Source organism: Nasonia vitripennis, chromosome 2 (assembly GCF_009193385.2).
Source record: "Nasonia vitripennis strain AsymCx chromosome 2, Nvit_psr_1.1, whole genome shotgun sequence".
Lineage (NCBI taxonomy): Eukaryota > Metazoa > Arthropoda > Insecta > Hymenoptera > Pteromalidae > Nasonia > Nasonia vitripennis.
In genome coordinates this window covers 22,084,441-22,109,015 of record NC_045758.1, presented here as the reverse complement: position 1 = coordinate 22,109,015, position 24,575 = coordinate 22,084,441, and the positions used below count along the sequence as shown (strand labels likewise).

The window sequence follows — 24,575 nt, the reverse complement described above, 5'->3', positions numbered from 1 at the left end:
CGTTTTAATTAGCCGCTCTCTCGCGCGCGGAGCGAGTCGTTAGTGGAAACGGCAGTAAAGTTAACAGGCTTGACTCTCATCTATGTGTATACGCGCTTGCGCGCGCGCACACACACGCATTCCTCTCACGCCAGCACCTATTCCGAGAAGCGGCTCGTGAGGACTTTGCCAGGCCAGTTGATTTAGCGGCCAATTGCTTTTCCCATTAAAGGGGGCTGATCATCCTTGCAGCCGCGCTTTGTTTCTTATATGTCTCTCTCTCTCTCTCTCTCTCTCTCTCTCTCTCTCTCTCTCTCTCTCTCTCTCTCTCTCGTGTCGTTAAAACCCGTGCGAGAGACCGTTAACGCGTATCCCTTTTCGATGCTCCTTTTGCCGAAAAGAAGCTCTCGATCCCGGGAGTAATGTGCGCTTGATTTAATTATACGATTTTTGCCTTCTCTCTTTTTCCCCGCAGTTGCGTAATGCGAATTGACGTTGAGTGGTGCGCGCGTGCGAGTATATGAGAATTCATTGAACCTGCGCGACTGATCACGGTAATTCACATTTGACATTGCCGCGCGCTTGCTTACAGTCTAAACATTGATCGGTTGGTATGATATAGCGGCCAGTGCAGCTTTTATACAGTATAGTAGGATGACATAAAGTGTTTTATGCTCATAACTGGCGCGTTTAATAATTGACGGCGGCTAGCGAGAGAAGAAAAAGTTGAAATATACATAATTGACGAAGGCAGAAATTATTACCGCGAATCGAGTCGTGTGTCGGGCATATACCAAACGCACACACGAAGCATGTACCCGCTTGACGAAACGATCTTTTCCCCGAAGCTAGACAGAAGAGAAGTAGTAAGTAGGGACTATCGATCAGAGTTCGCGAAACCTGCTTGTATGAATCGTACGATTTCCATGAGGAAATCCATATCGCGGCTTAACAGAGATAGAGAAAGAGACGATAGAAAAAAGAGCCAACCAAATTGCGGCAATGGTATTTGGCGACGTCGCGTGTGCGCAAAGACAATCGCGTGTAATACATATTATAGGGGCTCGCATTAGAGGCTGCGCTTACTTGCATGTTACACACGGCGACAATACGAGAGAGTTCGCGAAAGACTATTGCGGAAAAAGTCGAAGGGGGAAACTTTGTTGGCCGCGGCGCACCGATGGGTTCATGGACAAAAATGGTTAGTTGCGATAACCAAGTACTTGGTTGGGATAACTAAATTGCTTGGGAAAATATGTACCAACTATTTTGTTGGTATCATTAACCAAGTGGACTTAGTTAAGAAAAATTGGTAACTATAACCAACAGTATGGTTGTATATTGTGTTGTCACGAGGCGACAAACACTATTTAATATTCATTATCTTAATCAATATATTGGTTTGTAATACAAACAAAATATATCGACAATGATAATTAATCTGTCAGTACAACCAAGATAATTGTTGGCTCAGGAAATAATTTAGTTCTGCTTACTAAAAAAATAGTCAAGTTTGTTTTCAGAACCAAGCAGAAAAAAATATTTTTCTCATTTTTTCACTTTTTTTATTTATTATATATTGTTTATTTATTTATTATTAATTGTTATTATTTATTCATGCAGATTTATTTTATAGACCCGTTTACAAGTGTGCTATTATTATTATTTACATTTAATTTACATGTTTACAATTTTATAATAGAATTAATATATTTAAAAAAAATTTCTCCCCCACTGGGGATCGAACACGGGTTCTTCAACTCCAAAAGCGGAGACTCTGTCGTCGCGCTAGCGATGCAGTTGGCGAATAAAAAAATTTTTGAAAATATAAGCTGCAACTCGGATTTCAACTAATATCTTGGTAATTACAACAAAAATGTTGGTTGACCCACTATGAAAACAGTGATGAACCAGAAAAATTGTTGTCCTTACCAAGTAAATTGGTTAGTAACCTATAAAGTCGACTTTTTCATTGTAAAAAAGTCGGCTTAGTCAAATTAACCAAGCACTTAGTTCTCATAACCAATTTTTGATTAACCAATTATCACTCGGTTACCACAACTAACCATTTTTTTCCGTGTTCGCATCCTGATGCGTTTTCGAAGCTTATATTCTTAAAATATTCATGAGCCGCGGGGATATGGTAATTTTTGGCCAGAGTTGGCTTTTTTCCACGAGCCAGCAGCACGTTACAGATCGTGAGAAATTAGCGGAGAGTTATCATAGCTACACGGAAAAAATGGTTGGTAATGGTAACAAACCGCTTGGCAAAATACGCACCAACTATTTTTTTCGTTGACCTAACCAATAACTTGATAAATGTTACCAAAAAAGCAGGTAACTTACCAATTATTCTATTATACTTACCAAGTACTTGGTAAGGTTAACAAAAAAAAATAGTTGGTGCGTATTTTTCCAAGCGATTTGTTACTGTTACTAATCATTTTTTTTCCGTGTATACATATGCAGTTGATTGATTTCGGAATTGTAGTAGAATAATTACTCGAAATTGCAAAATAAAAAAGTGGCGATATCAACAAACACTCATGCGGATCGAGCGTAAATATTTTCATTCCCCACACCCACGTCGCGCTTTATCTAAAAACACGTCCTAAGGCAGGCGCGCAAGAAGAACAGCTCCTATTCTCTGCTGCTCTCTCGCCTGGCGAATCGTAAAAATGCGAGGAAGAAAGGAAAACTTGCGCTTCGTTTTTCCCCTCAGCGCGGCGCGCTGTACTGCGATATTGCGGCAAACACCGTTGATGTTTTATGTAGCCGCCTTCCAGTTTCAGTAATGGCGCTTTTATGGAAGCGAAAACTTACCACGCGCGCGATGTTTTCACGGATGATATTTAGATGCGCAGCAGCAGCAGCAGCGGGACAATGATAATCCGCGCGACGACGATGTTCGCAGTTTAATACGCGGCGAATGCAAGACAAGACTGCGCAGTGCTTCTTTACAAGCCGTGACAGGCCGATTGCTCGTTCTCATTTTTCGCCTATACTCGTGCGTCCTGCGAGCGAACGTCGACAGCTTTTCGATTGCACTTGAATATTTAAAAAAGACGACGCTCTCGACATAGTTGGGAAGCGTAATAAACGAAAGTAGGTTTGTGGGCTGAAAAATGCCAAGCATTCGCGTGTCCGTACGAGCTTTTTACTACTGTGTCTCTTTCCTCTCTGTCTTTTTTATAAGAATATGCGCCACGTATAGTCGAAATTTACAATTAGCATTCTTCGCGTTCTGCGACAATAAGCGCCGGCGCGGTATTCGCTCGATCTTGCAATTCAGCATCACACTAAAACGGCGAAGAACCGCAGCGCGGCTCGCTCCTTTTTCCGAAACAAAAGTACTACAATGCAGCGAACGCAGAGAGAGAGAGAGAGAGAGAGAGAGAGAGAGAGAGAGAGAGAGAGAGAGAGAGCATTGCAGAATCGGAAACTTTTTAATTCAGCTGCAGGTTCGCTCGTTCGTTTGTTTTCTCCTGAAACTAATCCGATAAAAGCCCGTGAATCACGAAACTTTTCATAATGTACCCCCTTGCCTGCTGAACCGCGGCGCGCTGCGGGTGTAATTTAAAAATATCTCCTCGGATTTCCGCGCGCGCACGAAGGTCAGAATCGGCGCCGATCGTTTCTGCTGCAGCGGTAGAGGAGATCGACGTATGCTCTTCGGCATCGATGCAGTCGGGAATAGCGCCGGATCATCATCGGGAGAGAGAAATTGAAATCCATCTTTCTCCGGTTTCCGAAAGCCGATCCCGCAACACACGCTCCGTTTCAGCGCGCGGAGCGGGGGAGAAGGGAATATGTAATATATCGCCGGAAATACATACCCCCTTTCGACATCCGAGGCTGTGCCGTGCGTGTGCAGTCTCCTCTCTTATACATATCCACACTCTCGTTTTCTGCATAATATTCCGCGCTGATCACCGCCGGCCGACGCTCAAAATGCTCGATCTAAAGTTTTTCTTCTTCGCTTGCTTTCCGATCTGTGTATATAGCTGCGCTAACTCTTTCTCTCTCTCTCTCAAACTGCTTCCGAAGTTTAAGGCCAATTTCGGAGAAAAGTTTGCGCTCTCTCTTCTCCTCTCGTATACTTATTGCCGGGTTTTTTCATCTTCGCGAGCGAGTCGAAGGAATAACGAGGAGTTGCCGATATTTGCGTTGATTTTTTTCACGTTTTAATGGGTTCGTCGTGCTAAAAACAAGTTTGCAAGAGGAAGTTGAAGCAACGCTTTATGGGATTGCATTATAAAAATTGTCATTCCGCTCTTTGGATTTAGCCCAAAAGGGGATTCGCGAAGTAAAGAAAAAAAAAGAAAACATTCCCCCGCAAGCTCTTACATCGATCCGCTCACCCTCTCACGCTATATATAAATTGGATTTTCCTCTTGGCGAATCTCGCTGAATTGAATTATTTGCAATGCGATTGTACGTACACGCTGCTGCACCTGTTGTGTCACGTCACGCGGAAAAGTACGACGCGTCGTGACAAAAGGCCCCGAGAGTTAGTCGTAATTCACGCTTTGATAGCGTTATGCGTATACGGAATTATAGGCGAACGTTCTTGTATTATTTGCGCGCGGAGAGCACTCTTCCTTAATTAAATGTCGTCGTGGCGGCCGTATACCGATCTCCTCACTCGAGTATTTTCCAATTTCAGTATTACGTATCGAAGTTGACGTACGCAAAGTGCAAAAGCTTTGTGGATAGCCAGATAGAGAGAGGGGTGCGACTTCCCTATACACACACACATGCACGTATATCTATAAACTAACTCCTCGTAATCGACGTAACACGATCGTGCGCGTATCGTAAATTTTGCTACGGGGCACATCAAGGGTCTCTCTCTCTCTCTCTCTCTCTCTCTCTCTCTCTCTCGCTCTTTCTCTACCCTCCGCATCTCGCTCACTTCTTTCCCCGTTAGTTCGTTCGTTCGTTCGCTCGCTCACTCGCTTGCGAGAAGGGGCTCGCGGCCAAGTCGTCCATTTGAGGCTCTCCGTAGAAATGGCGAGCTCCTGTCGAGATAAAGATTCGACTTGGCCCCGGGCGCGCCGCAAAAAGAAACCGGTATTACCGACCGAGTCCGCGCTTCCTCTGCGTTAGATATACCGAGCGAGTCGCCGAGCGCAGCCCTCCCCGGACAAACTACTTGTTTAATTCGTAATCAAAGGGAAATTGGGCAAGGAGCGCGTAAATTCCAGCGGAGAATCTTCATCCGATTTTAATCGCATGATTTGTACGCCGAGCGGCGCTCCATTAAGGTTGTTCTTTCGCTCTCTCTTTCTCTTTGCGAGCTGCTACCTATATATTTTTGGGATCATTAAGAAAGCCGCGCGCACCGACGCCGGTTCATTCGAGACCGGCTCTACTGCTTCGCAGCAGCAGCCGGGAGAGAAAATTAATCGCTTTGGAATGAAAATCCCGCTGCAAAACACGGTAGCGCGCGTGATGTAGAGTCGAGCGAGTTTGATTTTTAGCGCAAACTTTCGGGGGATGTGTTTTCGCGGCATTAATAACCCGTGAGCGCATCGGGGTTAATAATAATCGTCCCTCGCGGCATGGGATGAAGGATCGCGTTGGCAGAGTCCGGAGGTACGACGGTTTTCAAGACGCTATAACGCGCGAGCGATGCATCAGCGAGCGTTTGATCAGCCGATCATCTACAGAGTCGAGGGAAAGAGAGAGGCGGCGTTGAAATTGCTCCAAAAAGTTGTCGCGAGAGAGAGAGAGAGAGAGAGAGAGAGAGAGAGAGAGAGAGAGAGAGAGAGAGAGAGAGAAAGGGAGAAGCCAGAGCTCATTTCCGCTTCGGAAGTCGATTGAATATTCTGGCAATCGCCAGTGTGGGAAATTCCAAAAGAGGTCTGGGACGCTGACTTTTTCGCAGCTGTTCCAGCTGTGTATAACTCGACGTGGGCATAGATATAGGCGAGATGAAATACAGACGAATGCGGAGATTCTTCCCTTGAGGCTGCGTCACGGAACCTTGACCTGTCAGTTGTTTTCCTCTTCTGCCCAGTGTGGCGGGCCTCCCCCACCCGCTCTCCCTCGCGTTATACATCCCCTTGGAGTGTCCCCGCGCGCGCATTTACACGCGCCTCTCTCTCTCTCTCTCTCTCTCTCTCTCTCTCTCTCTCTCTCTCCGTCGTTATCTAACCTGTTCGCGGGAGGGCTCTTTATGTACGCAACGCGCCATATTCAAATGCGCGCTGAGTGCCTCCGTTACGAATTCCTTACTCGCTGCGTTCGCAGCATCAATTCCGTAATTCTGGCCGGCGCGGTATCCAACGGCAACCCCGTGACCGATATCTCTATATGCGCGGGGAGAAGGAAAAAAGTCCTCCGCTGTTTCTAGCGTGTGCATATTATACGCGGCCGCACAGGAATAAGCTCCGATCCGCGCTATGAATAAACTCCTGTATTTTAAGTCTCGAGCACGGAAGGCCGCGCGCACAAGCGTGCTGCTATATGGATGACTTCCGGATGGGCTAAAGAGGGGAAGGAGGTGCACTGCGGCGGTACACACACACACACACATACACATCATAATCCTCGCTGTGATCCAGTTTAATCCGCGCTATGAGCGCGCGTGAGAGAAAGAGCTTTGCGCAGAGCCGCTGTATGGACCGAAAGGAAGCTGAATTTCGGCACGCTATCGCGATTTAATTCTCCAATCAATGCACGTTTGTATAGATCGAGCGAGCATCGGGGGTTGCCGTCAATTCATACTCGATTAACGTGCAATCGGTGCTATTATCGGTTCGGTCAATCGCGACAGGTCGTGTAAAATTCATGCGCGTATGGATATTCCATAAGCCGTATAATAATACACCGCAGGCCAAGAGAGCCGATAGAGTGGTTAACCCTAGCCTCGCCAATAACCGATGGTGGTGTCGGAATAAGCAATCGGCTATCGCGGATAGTCATCATATATAGCAGGCGGTAGCGCATCGATTATACACCACGTATACGGCAGCGCGTGTCATTGACGCGTCGCGGCGCTTCAAAAATAGTTAGCCGAACGAATAATCGCGCCGCGCGCGGCGGGGGAGGCGATTGACCGTAATACCCTCAGTCAAATAAGAGGGTCAGATATAGACGAGCGAGAGAGGAGAGAGAGAGAGAGAGAGAGAGAGAGAGAGAGAGAGAGAGAGAGAGATATATATATATATACAGCGAGGGTAGGGGTACTCGCCGCTGGAGTAACCCTGATCCAGATCTATCGCCACGTGCTCCGGATAGTGTACGCGCTCTATCGGTCTACGTGTAAGCGATAGAGAGAGATAGAGCGTGTGTATAGCGAGGCTGCGCGCGCGCAAGAGTGAGAGAGCACGTGTAGTGATCGTGTGATCGATGACTGCGCCAGCCGGCTGCAGCTGCTACTGCGGCGGTGTGCAGCCACGGCTACCAATCGGCTAATCTCTTCCGCGTGTATATATATACGCGCGGCGCGCAGCCTAGCATATAAAGCTCCCGATCGCTGCCGCGGCTCTCTCTCTCTCTCTCTCTCTCTCTCTCTCTCTCTGTATATATATACGTTAATTGCACGACGCTGCATCGATTCGCGCGAGGATTGGGACGCGCGCATGTATATAGGAAGCCGCCATCTCGCTAGCGATGTCCGCAGCCTGCGTGCGGATCGAGCGTTTTTTGCGCATGCGGTATCCTTTGTTACGCATGCGTCGCGCGGGGATTTCCGTGTAGTTTTACTTTGGACACTCGGGGATCTTTGATTTTCCGCGATACGGTCGGACGACAGCTTGATCTTTTCACCGACATCCCAGCTTTCATTGGAATCTTCGCGAGCAAGTAGATAAGCCCGAGTGTGGTCGGACGTGGTCGTCCACTATTGTACATCCCCAATATGTCGCTGATACACGAAAATTTCTCCTTTCGACCCCCGCGAATCCCGCTGAAACGTACACTCTCGCGGCCGTGTCGACTTTACAGCGCCGCGGCGAGAGAGCATTACGGATTTTACAGCTACGCGCTCGTAAAGCGGGCTTGCCCCGTGTCACTTTTCCGTTACTCCGATTCTCGCATAAAGCGCGTAGTTCGGCTCTTTTTTGGAAACACTCGATAATACCAAGCTCGAGAGGAAGAAAGAGGGTGCGCAACAACGAGAAATCGGGGGGAATCAACGAGCAATATTCATGTGTTTAGAGAGCGGGAGAAAGCGTACGTCGCCGACGCGCTGGAGAAAAGGCTCCCATTGTGCAGCAGCTCTCCAGCGCGGGTAGTCGCACTGAAAGAGGTGTCATAGTAGGCTGCCGAGTCAAAATACAGCGAGCGAGCGAGAGAGAGAGAGAGAGAGAGAGAGAGAGAGAGAGAGAGAGAGAGAGAGAGAGTCGGGCTTGTGTCACTTCATTAGTATTCGTTTAGCCCGGGGGGCTGTGCTCTCTTCGCGATTTTCACACCTCGTCTGGTGCATAATTTAACAAGCCCGTAGCGACGAAGCTCATCCACACACGCAGACACACACACACAGGGCCTGGCGGCCGTTACCATTAGGGCGTACAGCGGCTCGAGTGCCCGCGGTGCTTAACACCTCAAAGCAATCATTTCGGCGGCGGCTCACACTCTCTCGTTACGAAAAATTCAGGCGCACGCTGCTACACGTACGCGAGAGAAGGGTAAGCGCGACGGGAAGAATTGCTATAGACCCGCTCGCGTCGTTCAAGTGTGAGAGCCGCGCTATATAGCGCATATGCGACGCCCGCCACCCCCACCCATATGTGGGGTTGAATTAAGCCGCAGGTAGTTGAGACACTTCAGACAGGGCGACGAGACAGGCTCTAGTGTAGGCGCTCGCTCGCTCGCGCCGTATACACACGTAAGGGGGGGGGGGGGGTGTGCGCACTTCTCGCCCAGCCACCGTTACACGTACGTACATCTCGGCTCGGCACACGCCTGTCTCTCTCTCTCTCTCTCTCTCTCTCTCTCTCTCTCTCTCTCTCTCTCTCAGTAGCCTGTGTACGTATGCAGAGCGGCTTTGCATACAGGAGCCGGCTCGTCTAAGAGTTACTACTTAAGAGAGTGCGAAGAACTCCACCTCCCCCACAATTTCCACCCCCACTTTTCATTCATACGAGCCAGGCTGAACGTGTTTGTAAAGCGCTTTTTTCCTTCCGCGCGCGAGCGGCACTTGTGCTTCGCGCCTCTTTTTTGTTCACCTACGACGCTTTCTCGATTTTTCGTCGAGCGCGCCTCGACGATGTCGATGAAATTTTACAAAAGCTGCAGCGCGGCGCTAGGAGCGAGAGAGGGAGCGCGAGTGCTCTCCCCGGAGCTTTTATTGGCGCTTTAAAGCTAGGATAATATTTTCCGTGTGGAGAGAGACGAGTGAAATCGCGCGAGAGCTTTGAGAATCATGCGGCTCTCGAATGAATAATCTCGGAATTTTATACCGCTAGCTCTCTCGCTGCGTGGGAGGACATGATCGTTATTTTCTAATTCGAGCTTTCGTCGCGCGTATGAAACAGGCATCTATTTGCAGTACAATAGAAGTCCGGCGGTATAGAAAATCTCATTATTCCCGCGAGCAACGCGTCGCATCACTCCGGAGCTAGTCAACTCGGCCAAGCCATCGCAATCACGGCCGCGCGCCGGAGCGAGGATCGAGTGAAAAAAGAAGGAAGCATCAGCGCGGCACCCGACTACTCGCTCATCAATCTCCCCGGTCTAAAAAATCGCAGCAGCGGCTGCCGCATAGTCTCGCGGCGTGAAATTCTCAGGCTGACGCGACGAGTCTGCTGTGCTACATATACACGCGCGTGCAAACATGTGTGCACAGACAGAGCTGCGCGTAGTAGACCATATCCGGCTCGGATCCGTTCGCATGACGACGACATCGGCGATGGGGTCGGCCAGACAGACCACTCCAAGTCAAAGACGAGAAGAAGGAGCTGAGCAGAGAGAGAGAGAGAGAGAGAGAGAGAGAGAGAGAGAGAGAGAGAGAGACGGCGAGGGCGCGTCGATGCGGTGCACTCGCGGCGATCGCTGATAGCGCGAGTGTGTGTGCTCCGCACGCAGTTTGGCTACGGGAGCTGTACGGAGTACAATACGTGTGTATAGCTATACGCGGGGGAGAGGAAAGCGTAGTAAGTTAGCAAAGCGCGCTCCAGCTCTCTCCCTCTCCGTGTCTGCGCTGCTGGCTTGCTCTATGCCGCTATACTGCGGCTGCGGGGCTATCTGCAAAGTGGACATGTATGTAGCGTGTAACGTTTCGGGAGGAGCGCTAGCGCTCCTAAAAAGTACGCAGCCGGAGCCAACACACGCACCGAGGTGCTGAGAGGATGGGATAGCGGCGAAACGCTCCCGCACACACAGCGCCGGCACTACAATACGCGCGTGCCTGCAGCGGGAGGGAGAGGAGCTCGCGCGAGCAAATCCTGAGCCAGAGAGCGAGAGCGAGAGAGCAAAGGAGCCGCCGCCGGAGGAGAATCCTTACACCCCTTTCTCCTCGCGCGAGCGGCGCTCTTTCTCTTTCGACGCGCGCGGAGATCCTGCCGGAACGGAGCAGCGGCAAAACGCGACGACTCGAGCGCGGGCTGGAAGAGGGAGAGAGAGAGAGAGGAGGAAGAATAAAACGGGTGTGGGACTGCGCAAAGCGAGAGAGAGATGTACGAAGAGCGGCGCCCAGCTGGAGCCATGTGCATCGATCTGAGTACAGGCGCCAGCCGTCCTATCCGTCGGCTCGTTCGTCCATGAGTTCGACCCTGCCCCACTACACACGCCGCCGCTACTCGCTTATACTCGTTCGCCAGAGAGAGAGAGAGAGAGAGAGAGAGAGAGAGAGAGAGAGAGAGAGAGAGAGAGAGAGAGTGAGTGAGCGAGAGCAGCCCATCTCGAGCCATTCCATCGCCAGTATACGTGTCCTGCGAAGCCGCTCCTTCCCTCTCTCTCTGTTACATGCACGCGGAGACGACACTTTGATGTGTCTCTCTCTCTCTCTCTCTCTCTCTCTCTCGCGCGCTTCCCATCCCCGGCGTTATCTTCACTCCGCGGGGGAGAGGGAGCTTGGCTGGCGGCACTTTTCTTTTTTCTCGCTCTGCCCTTCCTCGCGGTTTCCGCCGCCGCTTACGCGTACACCGGACGAGGCTCTCTCCCGAGAGAGATCGAAGCTCGACACTCGCATAATCGTCCGCGAGAATTTTTTCCCGCATCACCAGAGCATCGCGCTGCTCGTACGAAGCTGCAGCGTAAAGAGGGCATGGAGCGCGCACGAGAGATAGCGAATTTTCGAATAGCGATCTCTCTCTCTCTCTCTCTCTCTCTGTCTCTCTCTCTCTCGCTGCTTCTACTGCTGCAGGTTCAACGAACCCGCGCGAGCGCGCTGCTATCGCCGCACAGCTTCGCTGCTCCAAAAGACACCCCCGCGACGGAGGTCCTCTCGCTCGAGATAGCGAGGAGAGATTCTCATTATCGCCGAGGTGTCGAGAGAAAACAGGAATGTCAAATCGATCGGCGAACTGCATACGTATAGGAGAGCGGTTCGACCCTGCCCCCTTCGGCGAACTATCCTCCAACTAGTTCATCTCTCGAGTCCTGCGGACCGCCGCCGTCAGCTCTCTATCCCCGCGCGCTCGCGCGCGATGTCGTGACCTTCCCGCAGACTTTCAAGTGCCCCCGCCTCCCGATGCGGTAGATGCCGCACGCGAGCAATCGCTAGTCGATTCCGATATTGATCTCTCCTATGTGTATACCGCCGTGGCCTTTTTTTCGCCTCGCGCGTGTACTTTTCGGGAATCGCATTTTTTTTTGTCTACGCGTGTGTCGTATAACGTTGAGGAGAATTGGAAGCCGTGCAGAACGTCCCGAGAGTACGTAACAAAAGGCTCATTTGCATAGTTGAGAAAAGGGCTTCTTAGCTACTCTAGTTTGCGAGGGATTTTTGGATGGGTTTCAATTCGGCTATAGTACGCGCAGTGTATTTTTCATTTTTCTTTGTATATCAGCCATACACACAGTATAGTCGATTGATTTTTCTTCTCGCGCAGCGCGTTCGCATCCCTCACATTTTTGCGCTGGATACGAGCACACCGCAAAGTTTCGAGTGCAGTGCGCAGCGAGCGATACACTGTCTGTGTATGTGAGAGTATGTGCTGCGCGAGAGCGACACTAAAACGAACGACTCGGCTTGCGGGAGATAAACTGCTAATCCTCACTTCACATGCTTCGCGAAAATCGCTTTTCCGGAAGTTCGACGACACCATTAACCCACTTGGGTAACAAAGAAGCCGACGCGCAGCAGTGAAAAATTGACGAATAACTCTCATTATGGGGCTCGGATGATACTAGATTGTGATTAATGTTATTGAAACTCGCGTATACGTCGCCGCATCATCCTCGCAAGAGATGTAAGCCAGCTGCTGCGCTGCGCTCGGGCTAATTCACAGATTTTCGCATTACATGATTCTTCAGAAATTCTTTTCAGAACATGCGGACGAGATATCAATACTCATATCCGCGACTGCTTCTCACGATGCGGTACTTTCTCTGATGCGTTTTGCGATTAATAATTTCCCTCTACGTGTACTATATCGACGATCAGTCATGCCCCGTCGACGCGCGAGGGTTATACAAATGATCAGATGATCCAAGTACGTGCTCGAGTCGTACACGTCGTCGCGAAAGTATTCGTCGGCGACTTTAGTTCTTCGAAGAATTTCGCATGAAGAATCGCTGAAAAGATTCGTCGCCAAGACCTGTTAAAAGAGAACATCGAGCGTAATGGCTGATCCGTCCGACACTGTTTTCTGTCTTGGGTATGTATAACTGCTCTGTAAACTGTAAGAAGCATTTATGGCGATGATTTACACAAACGACATTTTGCGCGGACTTATTGTTATACTTTTGGCCGTTTTAATTGTGAACGTTGATAATGTGTGCGATGCGAACTGAAAAGTTAGTAATTTTACGCGTCGAGCAGACACGTACCAATTAATCATGAATCGCCGCTGAAAAGTTTCTTATGATTTTTGTTATGAACTTGTAGAAGAATAACTGGCACGTGAGGCACACGACAGCTTATTTTCCAACGAAAATAACATATTCGTTCGCTTTTATTCCGAGTAATTAATGAGTGAAAACTAAAAGCTGACAAGCCTTGCATGCAAAAATTCGGTATTTTCAAATGACTTGTCTTATGAAGACTCTGTCAAGCCATCTCGAATATCAGATGAGAAATCACATGTCTCAAAAATTAAATGCAAAATCACATACATTTTTTATATTATTGAATGACTGATACATGGCTTAACTTAAATGTGACTTTATGTCATCTCCTTGTGATTCAAAACAATTCTAAGCTTTGCATGCGAGCGTTTCAAAATCGTCATTACATTTTTATAGCTATCGATCGAATTCATCCGTAAATCGGCAGTGCGGTGTGTGATACACGAGGCGAGCCAAACATACAACTAATTTCGAGCATTTCGAGCATTTCCCCCGTGTTCCACTTGGTTGAACAAAGAAACGCGCTTCAATTTTGACTTTTGTATACTTCGTAACTAAAACCTGTACCTATACATAACATCCGCATCGCAAAAAATTTCGAATCATGAACGCTCTTCTTCTTTTTCTGCCAGCCGCTATAGATATTTCAAAGTTCGAAACATGCTGCAATTTCGCTTATAGGAACGAGCGATGCTAAGCATACGCGACACACACACACACGCACACACACACACGACACGAAAGTTTCCTCGAGAAAAAGCCTTAACGACTCGGAGCATCGTAAAGTTTATACAGCGGCGGCGCCTCTCGAAATAATCGTTTTCGAATTTTTTTCGCGTCCTCGAAACGCGCTCTCGCGCGGGCAAAAAGACAACGCCAAAAATTTCAGCTCGCCCTTCTCCCCCCCCCCTCTCACGCAAGCGCGGAATAAGCAATTTTGAAATTTCACCCGTTCTTTTTTCCGAAATGGCTTAGACGAGTTTACGTAAAGGAAAAAAAAGTTGCGAACGCTTCTAGCGAGCACACGGATCGATGAAAATATTATATGATGATAATAAAGCCGCACGATAGCCGCAGCTTCGACCGTATAATTTTTTGTCAGAGGAGAATTTGCCTCGACGCGATATAGAGCTGTGTATTTCATCCGTTTTTCAAGTTTTTAAAATAAACAAAATTTTAATCTCGTCGCGTGTGCTGCAGGTTTTTGCGCGCTATTAAAAGTTTCCGAGTGATTGCGCATTTATAAATACACGCGCTGCACAAGCGGCGAAAGCGAGCGAAAAGTATAAATATATACGCTCATAAATATATGCCGTGCGCGCAGAAATTGATTGTATTAAAGGCTGTTAACTATTGATGCGCCCACGTAAACGATCATAAATACGTTATGAGTCCGGATATGATTTATATATGATTTTTTACACGGAAGTTAAAAAGTTTCTTTCGTTCCTTCGGTACGCGAGCGTCGGCTGTTTACCGATTGCGACGAAACCTTGAGCGAACGTGTGAACAACGGCAAACAGTGCGTGAAGCCTCTGGCAAAGTCGATATCAGCCAGTTTACGCATAGAAAGCTACGGGGACGGAGATAGCGCTTTTTTACGGTAGGAAGAGAGAGAGAGAGAGAGAGAGACAGAGAGAGAGAGAGAGAGAGAGAGAGAGAGAGAGAGTCGATGACTTTCTATAGAGAAAAGCTGTTCCTTCGAGCGCAATTGACTTTCACGGCAGCGAACTTGCGAACTCGTCGCTGCAGCATCCGACGCACACATCGAAGTCCATCATTTTCTATGCACGACGTCGCTGCGATTCGATCTTGATATCGGGAAGATAGCGCGACTTTTGCGATCTGAACATAGCGCGGGAAGCCCTGGATCATACGGCGATCTCTCGCGCGTCTCTCAGCGCTGTCATCCTTTGGCGGAATCGAGAACGCATGGAATGATCGGATGAGTTTTAAGTAGTATCGCCCTCGGCTAGTCAGGCGGCAGTTTCCTTTCCACGCGTAGGACGAAAGAACTCACAAACGCAGTGAGTTCTAACCACCCGCATAATCGAGCAAAAAAGGACGCCTCTAACGGATTATTTTTTAGCCTCGGCGACGAGTTCGCGGGCTCCCTGTATTCCCCCTCAACTTGACTTACTCGTCAAAAAGTTTTGCGGGCCCTTTCTCAAAGTTGAAGGTTTACGTCTCTCTCGGTAAGATTACAGTCTCCTTCTCGGCGGCACAAGCCGCTCTCCCGGGCTGGAGAGTGAAATAATAAAGATGGGAGTAACGGGAGAGAGAATCGCGCGGCGGCGTCGAGCGCGTTAATAAATTTTTGCGCTCTCTGCGTATCGTGGAGGCAGAAAGAGAGAGAGAGAGAGAGAGAGAGAGAGAGAGAGAGGAAGAGCGTGAACGCGTTTCGAATGTTTTGAAAACGATATTCGTGCGCTTCGCGAGTAGGTATAAACATTGTTTTTCCACACGCAGAGAGAGAGAGAGAGAGAGAGAGAGAGAGAGAGAGAGAGAGAGAGAGAGAGAGAGAGCCGAGAGAGTCCTCGTGCGCGCACTTGTACCTGAGAGGCTGTTGCGAGGCCACCAGAGCCCCTCGTCGTGTGTTGCGTCGCGTAATACCCTTCCCTCCTCTCTATAGTCTTTTATGGCTTTGTACTCTCCTCTTTTTTTCGGGGCTCTCTTTCGATCGTTTTCGCGCAGCCCTCGATTAAGAGATGATATACGAGTGCGGACTTCGATTCGGCGGATCGATTTCAGCGCTGCAGTGCAGTACAGTGTACAGCGTCGCGGTGGCGGCGGACGTGTAAGCCTGACAAACGTTAGCCCGTCAGACTGGTTCGCGCGGCAGTTTCAAGTTACTGAAGGGGTTGCGCCGCTGCTGCTCTGCTGCTGCTCATCGGTTCGCTGACTCGAGGCGAACTTGAGTCTTGAAATTCAATTTCCAGGCTGTACTCAGCCCCGCCGACGATCCTCTCTCTCTCTTTCTCTACCCTCGTCGCTCATTGTGTACAAGTAGTTTCACGCACTAAACCAATTAACGGGACTTTGGCGTTTCGTGCCGTTTAATTAACAACTGCCGCGTATAAGTGGCTTTGACGCTACGCGTTTTTTTCCCTCCTCACACGGCTCTTCGGACTCTCGCGCGCGCACACGCGGCTGTGTGAAATAGTATAAGGTCATCGACTTTTCGCAGTTATTAATATATAGGTTTGCGATTCGCACTGTAAAGCTATTGTAAGAAAAATGACCTTACTTTCGATCAGTATTATAGCATAGCAGTCGCCTGCGCGCATGTGTGTGTGTGTGTGTGCGGCTGTCTAGGCTGCAAGAGAGCCTCGCCGCGAAAGCTTTTCGAAATGCGCTACTTGCAATGTGTGCGAGCGCTAAATTTAGCGAGCAACTTTGCCGATCAACGATTCATGTACTCCGCAATTTACGGTATAGTTAAGGCGTAGAGTATACAACGCCGAGATTATATCATCCCCGTGTCATTAATTGTTTTGAACTTGCGCACAACGCCGCACGACGACGTCTAATTGATTCTCATTACTAAGTGAAGACAGTGCGCGCACGTGGACTGATTATTTCGAATAGTCTTGAGAATCTGTAATTCTTTTCAAGAACGTATCTATAAACGACGAAACCTTGATGCTCGGGTTTATTTTTAAAGCGTTTCGGCTATAAATAAAAAAATTTCGATTTTCCGGAGAAAATATACATACAAGTATATTCAAAGATGAGGGATGCTCCGCTTATTATCTCTGTATATGTATGCGCGCTTGGATATCAAAAAGGGCGTGCGTCTTTGACCTCTGTTTTTTGCCCTCACTGTCCTTTACCCTCTCTCTTTCTCTCTCTCTCTCCATTAGTTATTTCTTGCCCTCGGTCTACCGTGTTTTAAGACAGACTTTCGTTGCGTTGCGCGATTCGAACAGCGATAGCGAGAGGCAAGAGGTTGAAAGGAAATGGCAAGAAAGGAAGCTGCAGAGACGAAGGAAGGAAACTAAGGGGATTCCTGTACGCGCTCGGAAAGACCAGGCTTCTCTCTCTCTCTCTCTCTCTCTCTCTCTCTCTCTCTCTCTCACGACTGAAGAAACGAATTTACGAGATTTCTTATTCTTATACCTCTGTGTGTGCGGGCGCGCGCACTTATGAAAGCTTTACGTTGTGTGTCGGCGGACTGCGCTGCATGTGGACTTTGCCTATACGCGACTGGCTGCGTAGAAGGACGAGAGCTGATCGCCGCAGCTGTTAACTTTTACGGCGATTGATCCAATACTGCTGATTTACCGAGCTTCGTTATGTGCTTTGAGCTTTTTGGTTTTTCCCTGCGCGGCGGTTCGTGACGGCGTGATCTCTGTTTAGTCAGGATACTCGCGATTCTGGCCCAAACAAATTTCGTCTAATAGCGAGTGTTTCGACGTTCGGGAAAATGTAAACGTTATGTATATAATAAAGAAAAGTTAAAGTACCGAGCAAAGTTACAGGCAATTATCTCGGCGATAACCGCGAGCGTTTAAAACTTATCGAAGCTTCTTTATTACGCGTATACAATATATCGCTCCGAGTTTTGTGGTTTGAAAGTCGACTACCTATTCGCTGAGCTGTAAAAGTACTTTCGAAAGCTTTCACGTTGGGCTAGGAATGTTTGATCTCGCGTATATAGTTGTAATAACCGTCCTCGTACTGCCAACACCGCAGCAAAGAAATATGATTAATTAATCAAAAGTTCTTCGAGTTTTTCATTAAGAGAACTTCGCAATTCAAAAAAATTCACGACGAACGCGGCAGCTGCGTTTTCGAAACTTCGAAGAGTTATCGTGGACGAAAAGCGCATCTCCGCGTCCTCCCGCAAAATTTCAGAATTCTTCCATTCGTAAACTTGGAAAATTGCTCCGCGATAAATAAATACGCGAACGCATGGTTTACCAAGTACGTGATCGATATCCCAGCGGCAGTCCCGTTTACTCTTGTTCTTTCCTTACTTTCTTCGAAAAGCATGACGTGTTCCTCGTCTATGCATAGTGACAGAATGAGATCAGCAAAAGTACGTTGCACCTCTGTTATAACAGTTTGTTCGGCCCCGCTCTGGCTTCGCTGTTCGGAAGAAAGTTCAGCTCTTGTCTTTTGTTCAGCTTAGCGGGAATTAGCGTCGCGAAAATTATGCCTGCGCTGCGGCGCAACCTCCATTCTGGCCTGGATTTTCGAAAATTTGCGCAAACTCGTCGCGGCGGGAAAACTTGTTGCGAACTATGCTGACCCGTATACGCGTTTGTGTGACCAGCTCCTCGTATCGGATGTAGTTACTCCGTTGATCCAAGAGAGAAACTTCTCGATTTTTCCCAGTAACGATCTTCGACGGAAAGACCTTCATAAAACAGAATTACATCGAACTCGTTCTGCCAATCCCAACCGATCTCTGAAAAATCTTTCCCTCTCGTCGACGATTTTTCAGTTTAATGTTTACTCCCAGGGCAAGCGCGCGATTGAATCAGACAAAAATCTGCGCACTGACGTCATTCGAGCGCGGCAAACTGGTCGGTGTGGACCGGTAGGCGTAGCGTGCGATCGTGTATGAAAAACCAGGAGACTCGCGTCGCAGAAGGAATGGGGGAATAACCTTTCTCATTAATTTTACCGCGTGGCGAATGGCGGTAAGAGCCGCAGCTAGGCGGCGTATAGCACGACATAAAGTTTCTACCTTGGGTTCTATTACCCTTGTTGTTAAACTTAGTTACTGGACTATAGACCGTCGGCACGACACCCACGAGTACAGGCCACGTGGCTGCAAACGTGTGGCCACGCATGCATGTGTTCGCTGCTGCTGCTGCTGTTGCTGCTGCCGCGCGTCGGACCCTCGATTTCGAATTTATTGCCCGCGTTATCGCGACGCGGTACTTTATCACAATTGATACTATCGCCGCGACGGCTCATAATTTATGCATCGTTAATCGGAGATTTGCCGTTTCTAATTTGACCTCTAATGACGATTATAAACGGGATGTCGTTTTGCTGTTGTTGAACTTTCAGCTAACTGAGGAGGAATTCGAGTGAGATGTTACAACGAAGAATCGCAAAATTATAGGATCGGATCGCATTATTGCGGTCGTAATGATGTCGAAACATTCGCTGGTTAATTATTCAGCAACAAAACTATAGTAACAAACCGCTTGCGGTTAAAACATTATACACAGTGTGTGACATTATTTTGAAAAAGTAAATTATGTTATAAGTTCACGAAGTGCAGCAACTTGGAACTATCTTTTGCAAGTTTTACGCGCTCATTCCGAGTAATAAATTTTTATTTTCTCCTTACGTTTTTCCCTCGCGCAATATAATGACTTTTAAAATACTAATACTACCTGAGCTCTAGAACGTCTTACATGATTTTTACTTTGTCGCCTCAGGAACAACAACCAAGAAGAATTCATCTAATTGTAGATGCAACCTAACGCCGATATTTTTCGATAATATCCTCCACCGCATATAAAAGCTCGCAAGCTCGGAAGAAAGGAGAATAGAAAGAAAACGGGGCGGCGGCAAACAACGCCATCGGTTCGCGTAGTCGAACGCCTCGTAAAAGCTGCTTTGGCTGTGTGTAAAGCTGGATCGCACTCGAATATATATGTACATATCTCTTGCCATCTCATTTCGCTAAGGAAACGTAACGCGCTTCTGTCGGTCGAAGCGCGCAGGAATTCGGGCCGAAGCCCGCCGCGCCGCGGTGTGCTTTATTTGTCATGGTCGTGATTTCGAAAAGCCATAACATATTGATTTTAAGCTCCGAAGAATTGTCCAGCACATTTTCGCTGATCAGATAGCGCGTTCACCTCTATATTTCGATGACTTCCACACGCTATCTCATCTCTTGCGCTTCTTAGGAAGATTCGCGTTGATGTATCATAAATCGAGGACGAAGCGACGGTCCTATACGAAAATTTGAGGATGTAACGCACGTTTCGGGCATCGTCTCGAAAAGGAGAACAAAATCGAGCGAAGAAGCGCCGGGCGAGCAATGAATAACGCCGCGCGCGCGCTCGACGCCAGCGCAGCTCGCTATGCCATTGTCCTGATAACTGCCGCAGTCGCCAAGAAAGGAGTATACCGCTAATTGTTGTACAATGGAGTAGAGTAAATTCTTATAATACACCAGAGTGCATCGAGTGCGCCCTGATGAAATATACGCATCGCAGCGAGAATGTTTGAAAGCAGCATCAATTTTTCTGTCAGCGCGCAGGTGCACGTTTCGCTGAGTTTTGCTGTTCAACATCGTTATTGCGCGGCTGATGATTTTACTTTTGAATTATTTCAAACTCCGCGCGTGCAGGAGAGTGCTGCATTGTTTCGTCAAATTTGAGACAAAAAGGATAATTAATAATTCGCGTAAGACCGATTTTGGATCGCGTCTAACATGTATCTATTATATGTAAATGTGTGTGCTACAATTTTTCGGTAATGCATCGGTATCGAAATTTTTGGTACACAGCGATCCGCTAACTGCGCGTTGATAATTTATCGGGAAAAGTTAAGAGCGTTGAAACAGTAACGCAATCGACGGAAGGATTAGGTCGCCAGAATTGGTATTTTTATGATGCCTACTTTCAGTTTCAAATTCATTCTCCCTGAATTTAAAAACGTTCGAACGAAAATAAAAGTGTACCTGCATAGAAAAAAAATCATCCTAAATCAGTCAGCCAACTGCACGCACGCTCTGCAATCTCAGCGCCCTTTTTCTCGCGAAGAATCTTACCTCGCAGCCGATAACAAATTGCAAGGAGAGTCACATACGCAGCTGCAGAAATAATAAATCGTATTAGCGCGCGAGAGCGGCGGCGCCCGTACAAGGTGCAAAAAGAGCTTGCAGGCTTTTTGCGGCCCGCCGCCGCCGCCGCGAGGCGTCGTGGCACACACGCAACGCGGGCCGCCACGCGGGAGCTGAGTCCTGCGCGTATACACTTGTAGGTACGCGAGAGAGAAGTGCTAGTCCGTGCGAGAGCGGATGGTTTATATATTATTTTCAAAGCCGCGCGCTTTTTATCCGCATCCGCCGCGCGAGAGAAGCTTTCAGAGCGACGCTATTCGCAAATTGGATTAGTGCTCGGCTTCCGGTTAATTATATGAATGCTTTCTTTATATACTTACCTTGCGGGCACCGACAATTACCGCGAGGCTAATCTCTGATGGGACTTTTTTTACCGCATTGCGACGACATTCGAGAGAAATGCGAGCCGTATAGGTATAGCGGGACTAGTGGTCTTACCGTGCCCGGTGCGCATCTACTTGTCTTGTAACGCGTTGGCTAATAATCCGTACGTATAGGTGCGCGCGTCTATGCTTAACTTTGCTCTATTCTTCTATGTACTATATTCCTCGAAGTTTGCCGGCAATTTGCAAGTAGGTTAACGAATAACACAATTTAAACTTGAATGTCACTTTTATACTCAACCCTTCGATGGATCATTGAATTTAACGACTCGGCGGAAAGGAAAAAAAGAAACTTTCCAGAAGACGCTCAATAGCTGAGCTGGCTCGTGTAATTGAACTCGTATAAGAAGAATCAATGCCATTAATTATTAGCGAGATTCGTGCTTCATTAATCTGTCGCGCGGGTCGCGGCATATTTCTTGGCTTATTCCCTCCTACTTATATAATAATACAACGGACTTTTTCCAGCATATATATAATCGAGCAAACGAGTAGTACAACTTTCCGAGGCAGTTCATTCATGCGAACGGTTTGCAAACAAACGATACTGCAATAGGTTACGCCGCGGCTACGTTACTGGCGTGACGCGCAGTAGGCGGTGCCACGAGTCCGCGTCACGATAGACATATATAGGCTACACTCACCCGGCTCGGCGAAGGTGATGATCTCGGAGGTCCTCGCGTAGAAGTCGTCCATGACCTCGGGCTCGTGCTGCGAGCCGTACATGTCGTCGTAGTCCTGATAGGGCGGCACGTTCTGGTTGAGCTCGCCCCCTCCCGGCACGTTCTGCTCGAGGTTCCTGTAGGAGTACTCGTCGCCGTAGCCGAAGGGCTTGTTGTATCCCGAGCTGGGCTCGCGGTTCTGGGCCGTCCTGCTCTCGCCCTGGGAGGTGGCAGGTGGAGGGGCCGGAGGCCTGACGGGCTGCTGGGCCTCGGCGCGGTAGATCGTCTCGAGGGCGAGCCGCTTGGGCACCGAGGCCAGGGTCCTGTTCACGTCGGGCCGGCTTCTCAAGCCGAGCTTCGACAGGATCTGGTGCTTGATCGCCTCGAGGCGCAGATCGTCCGGGTTGGGCCCGCCGGCCTCGCGGTTGCGGTGCAGGTGCGCGTGCTGCTGGTGCGGGCAGCCCGGGCAGGTCTGGTGGAGGCTCTGGCGCGCGACCGCCGCCGCCGCCGGCCAGAGGCTCAGCGACCAGACGAGCAGCGCCAGCAGGAGCAGCAGTCTGCCGATGCTCGAGGGCACCGCCGCAGCCGCCGCCGCAGCCGCTGCCGAGGACGAGGACGAGGAGGACGTGGACGGCTCGCGAGGCGTATGGAGAGTGACCGGTCCAGAGCTACTCGGCGCCTGGAGCATCTCGACGGCGAGTCACCTCTTCCTCCTGCCCCCAGCGCGGAGCGCCTCGGTGAATCGCGACGCCTCTCTGGTGTACCAGCCGCTGTCGGCTCTCCTCTGCGCCTCCGATGCCGGGCTTTCGCTGCCGCTGGGATCCTCGCGACTAGGAGGGCTGCTGCTTGCACCGAGGCCGGGATCAGCGGCCGATGGGCTCTCCGCTGTCGCGGGGAAACTTCCTTGCCTGGGGAGGAGGACGGCGCTAGCGCAGGAGACTGCTGCAGAAGCTGATGACTGCGACGACGGGGAGAAGGCATCCTCGCCCAAACCCCCCATTACCAATGTACCTGAGCTGAGCTCGCTGAATCCTGCTGCTGTCGCTGGAGCCTCGCGCTGCTACTGCTACTGCTGGTAGCTCCTTCACTGCGGGCCATGAGCGCGCGACCGCCGACGATGCTCGTTTCCTCCGCTGCAGCCTGTGCCTCGGACCGCTGATTCTTCGACAGTTCTCTTTCTCTTTCTCTCGCTCCACTGACGGACTCTCCGCGTCTAGGGGCGTCTAGACTTTCTCGGACACTTTCGATGTATACCTAAAGTTTCACTACGGGTAAGGCTCGCGCGGTGGTGATGCACCATTTAAAAAGTCTAGAGCCGCTCGTTCGACCGAAAAGTCTTATCTGCCATCCGCAAGCTCCGAGCGCGAGCTTGCAGTGGTACCGCGGCGCTGCAGCTTCTCTTCCCCTGTCCGTCTGTTTTCCTGTTCGGCCCGGCACACACCTCGCGCTACCCTCCTCCGCGAACTCGGACCGGATCGGTTTATAAAACAACAGTCTTGAGACTCGAGCTGGAAGCAATGTTCGTTAGAGAGTGTAATGTCCGCGTGGATAACAATCAGAAAAACTGCTGACCGGTTCTCCCCTCGCGAGCGAGCACATGTCCTACGGTCCGCAGCTCCTCTTGGATCGCGCGCGGTCTATAATGCACTGGACTTGCGGATCCAGGGATCGCACAACAAATCGACGATTCGAACCTTTTTGGAGTTTGCACTGAAAATCCTCGCTATCCTCTTGTCCTCGTGAGGCCGTGGCCGTGTCCGTGTACGTGTACGTGTCGGTGTGTGAGTGTGTGTGCGCGGGTGTGTCTGTGTGTGCGTGTGGTGTGTGTGTGGACCGCGGTGAATCGTCGCGCTGATACGACAGCGCAGGAGGGCGAGAGCATGTATTGTTTCTACATACGACACCGGCGAAGCACGCTTGTCGGAGGCGCGCCGGACACTGAGGTTCATCCACCACCACCGCCGCCACCACCAGCCGCGGCGCCGCCGCCGCCGCCGCCGTCGCCGCCACCACCACTATAATCTACCCACCCACGACGCCGCGAGCGCGAAAAGGAGGGACGCAGACTACTCGCACTCTGGCTCTCCGCACGTCTCTCTCTCTCTCTCTCTCTCTCTCTCTCTCTCTCTCTCTCTCTCTCTCTCTCTCTGCACATCTGAACGGCTCCGCCGGTAACCGGCCCTGCGACTTCTCCCCCTCTTCCTCCTCTTCTTTTTCGAATCGCGTGTAGCGGTGCGCACCAAGTCTAGGGCCCCCCACGTGACTATCGCGTGTGTGCGCTGGGACTCATTAATCGATGGATTAACGAGCCGCTGACGTTAATCAGAGCGCGCGCGAATCATTCGGCTGATTTATTCACGAGACGAGAGACTAGAGACAGCGAGACTTAGAGCTGCGCTGTTTTGGGGGACTCTTTTCGGTGAATTTTTAACGGGGAATGCGCTCGCTTAATCATTGATGGATTTTCGAGCCGAGCACGTAGCGCTGATTCTTCGGAGAGGTCTTCGCTAATTGGGTTACGGCACGTGTCTTTTTGTTGGTTTCAAGTATTTATGGGTCCTTCTTTCCGAATCGTCGCCTTTTTTCGAAGCTGACACGCGCAGACTTTCGCCCATTTCTCATTCGGGTGTAAATGGAGCTTTAATTCGACTAGCGATCGGTAAAAACCTTGAAATCGCAGAGTCCCCTTATCGGAGCACGACTGCACGCGAAGAAATCTCTACGTTGTAGCAGAATATAATATTCGCGGCATCGTCTGAGCTCGCTGATGTTGCC

The 24,575-nt window shown here is 49.5% G+C and overlaps 1 protein-coding gene across 2 annotated transcripts in view; it reads right to left on the bottom strand.

The window, feature by feature from the left end:
• The window catches only part of LOC100118270 (inhibin beta chain), a 42,678-nt gene extending 18,918 nt beyond the window's left edge, over positions 1-23,760 (bottom strand). Inside the window, exons 1-2 of one of the 2 annotated variants that reach the window (XM_031924873.2) lie at positions 23,373-23,760; positions 21,783-23,308 (exon numbers count right to left, since the gene is read on the bottom strand). In XM_031924873.2, coding sequence (XP_031780733.1) covers positions 21,783-22,488 — 706 coding nt within the window. In that variant the 5' untranslated portion in view covers positions 22,489-23,308; positions 23,373-23,760. Of the gene's footprint in view, positions 1-21,782 lie in introns of both variants that reach the window. The other variant, XM_016982833.3, reaches the window with a different exon arrangement.
• Positions 23,761-24,575: the final 815 nt, after the last annotated feature.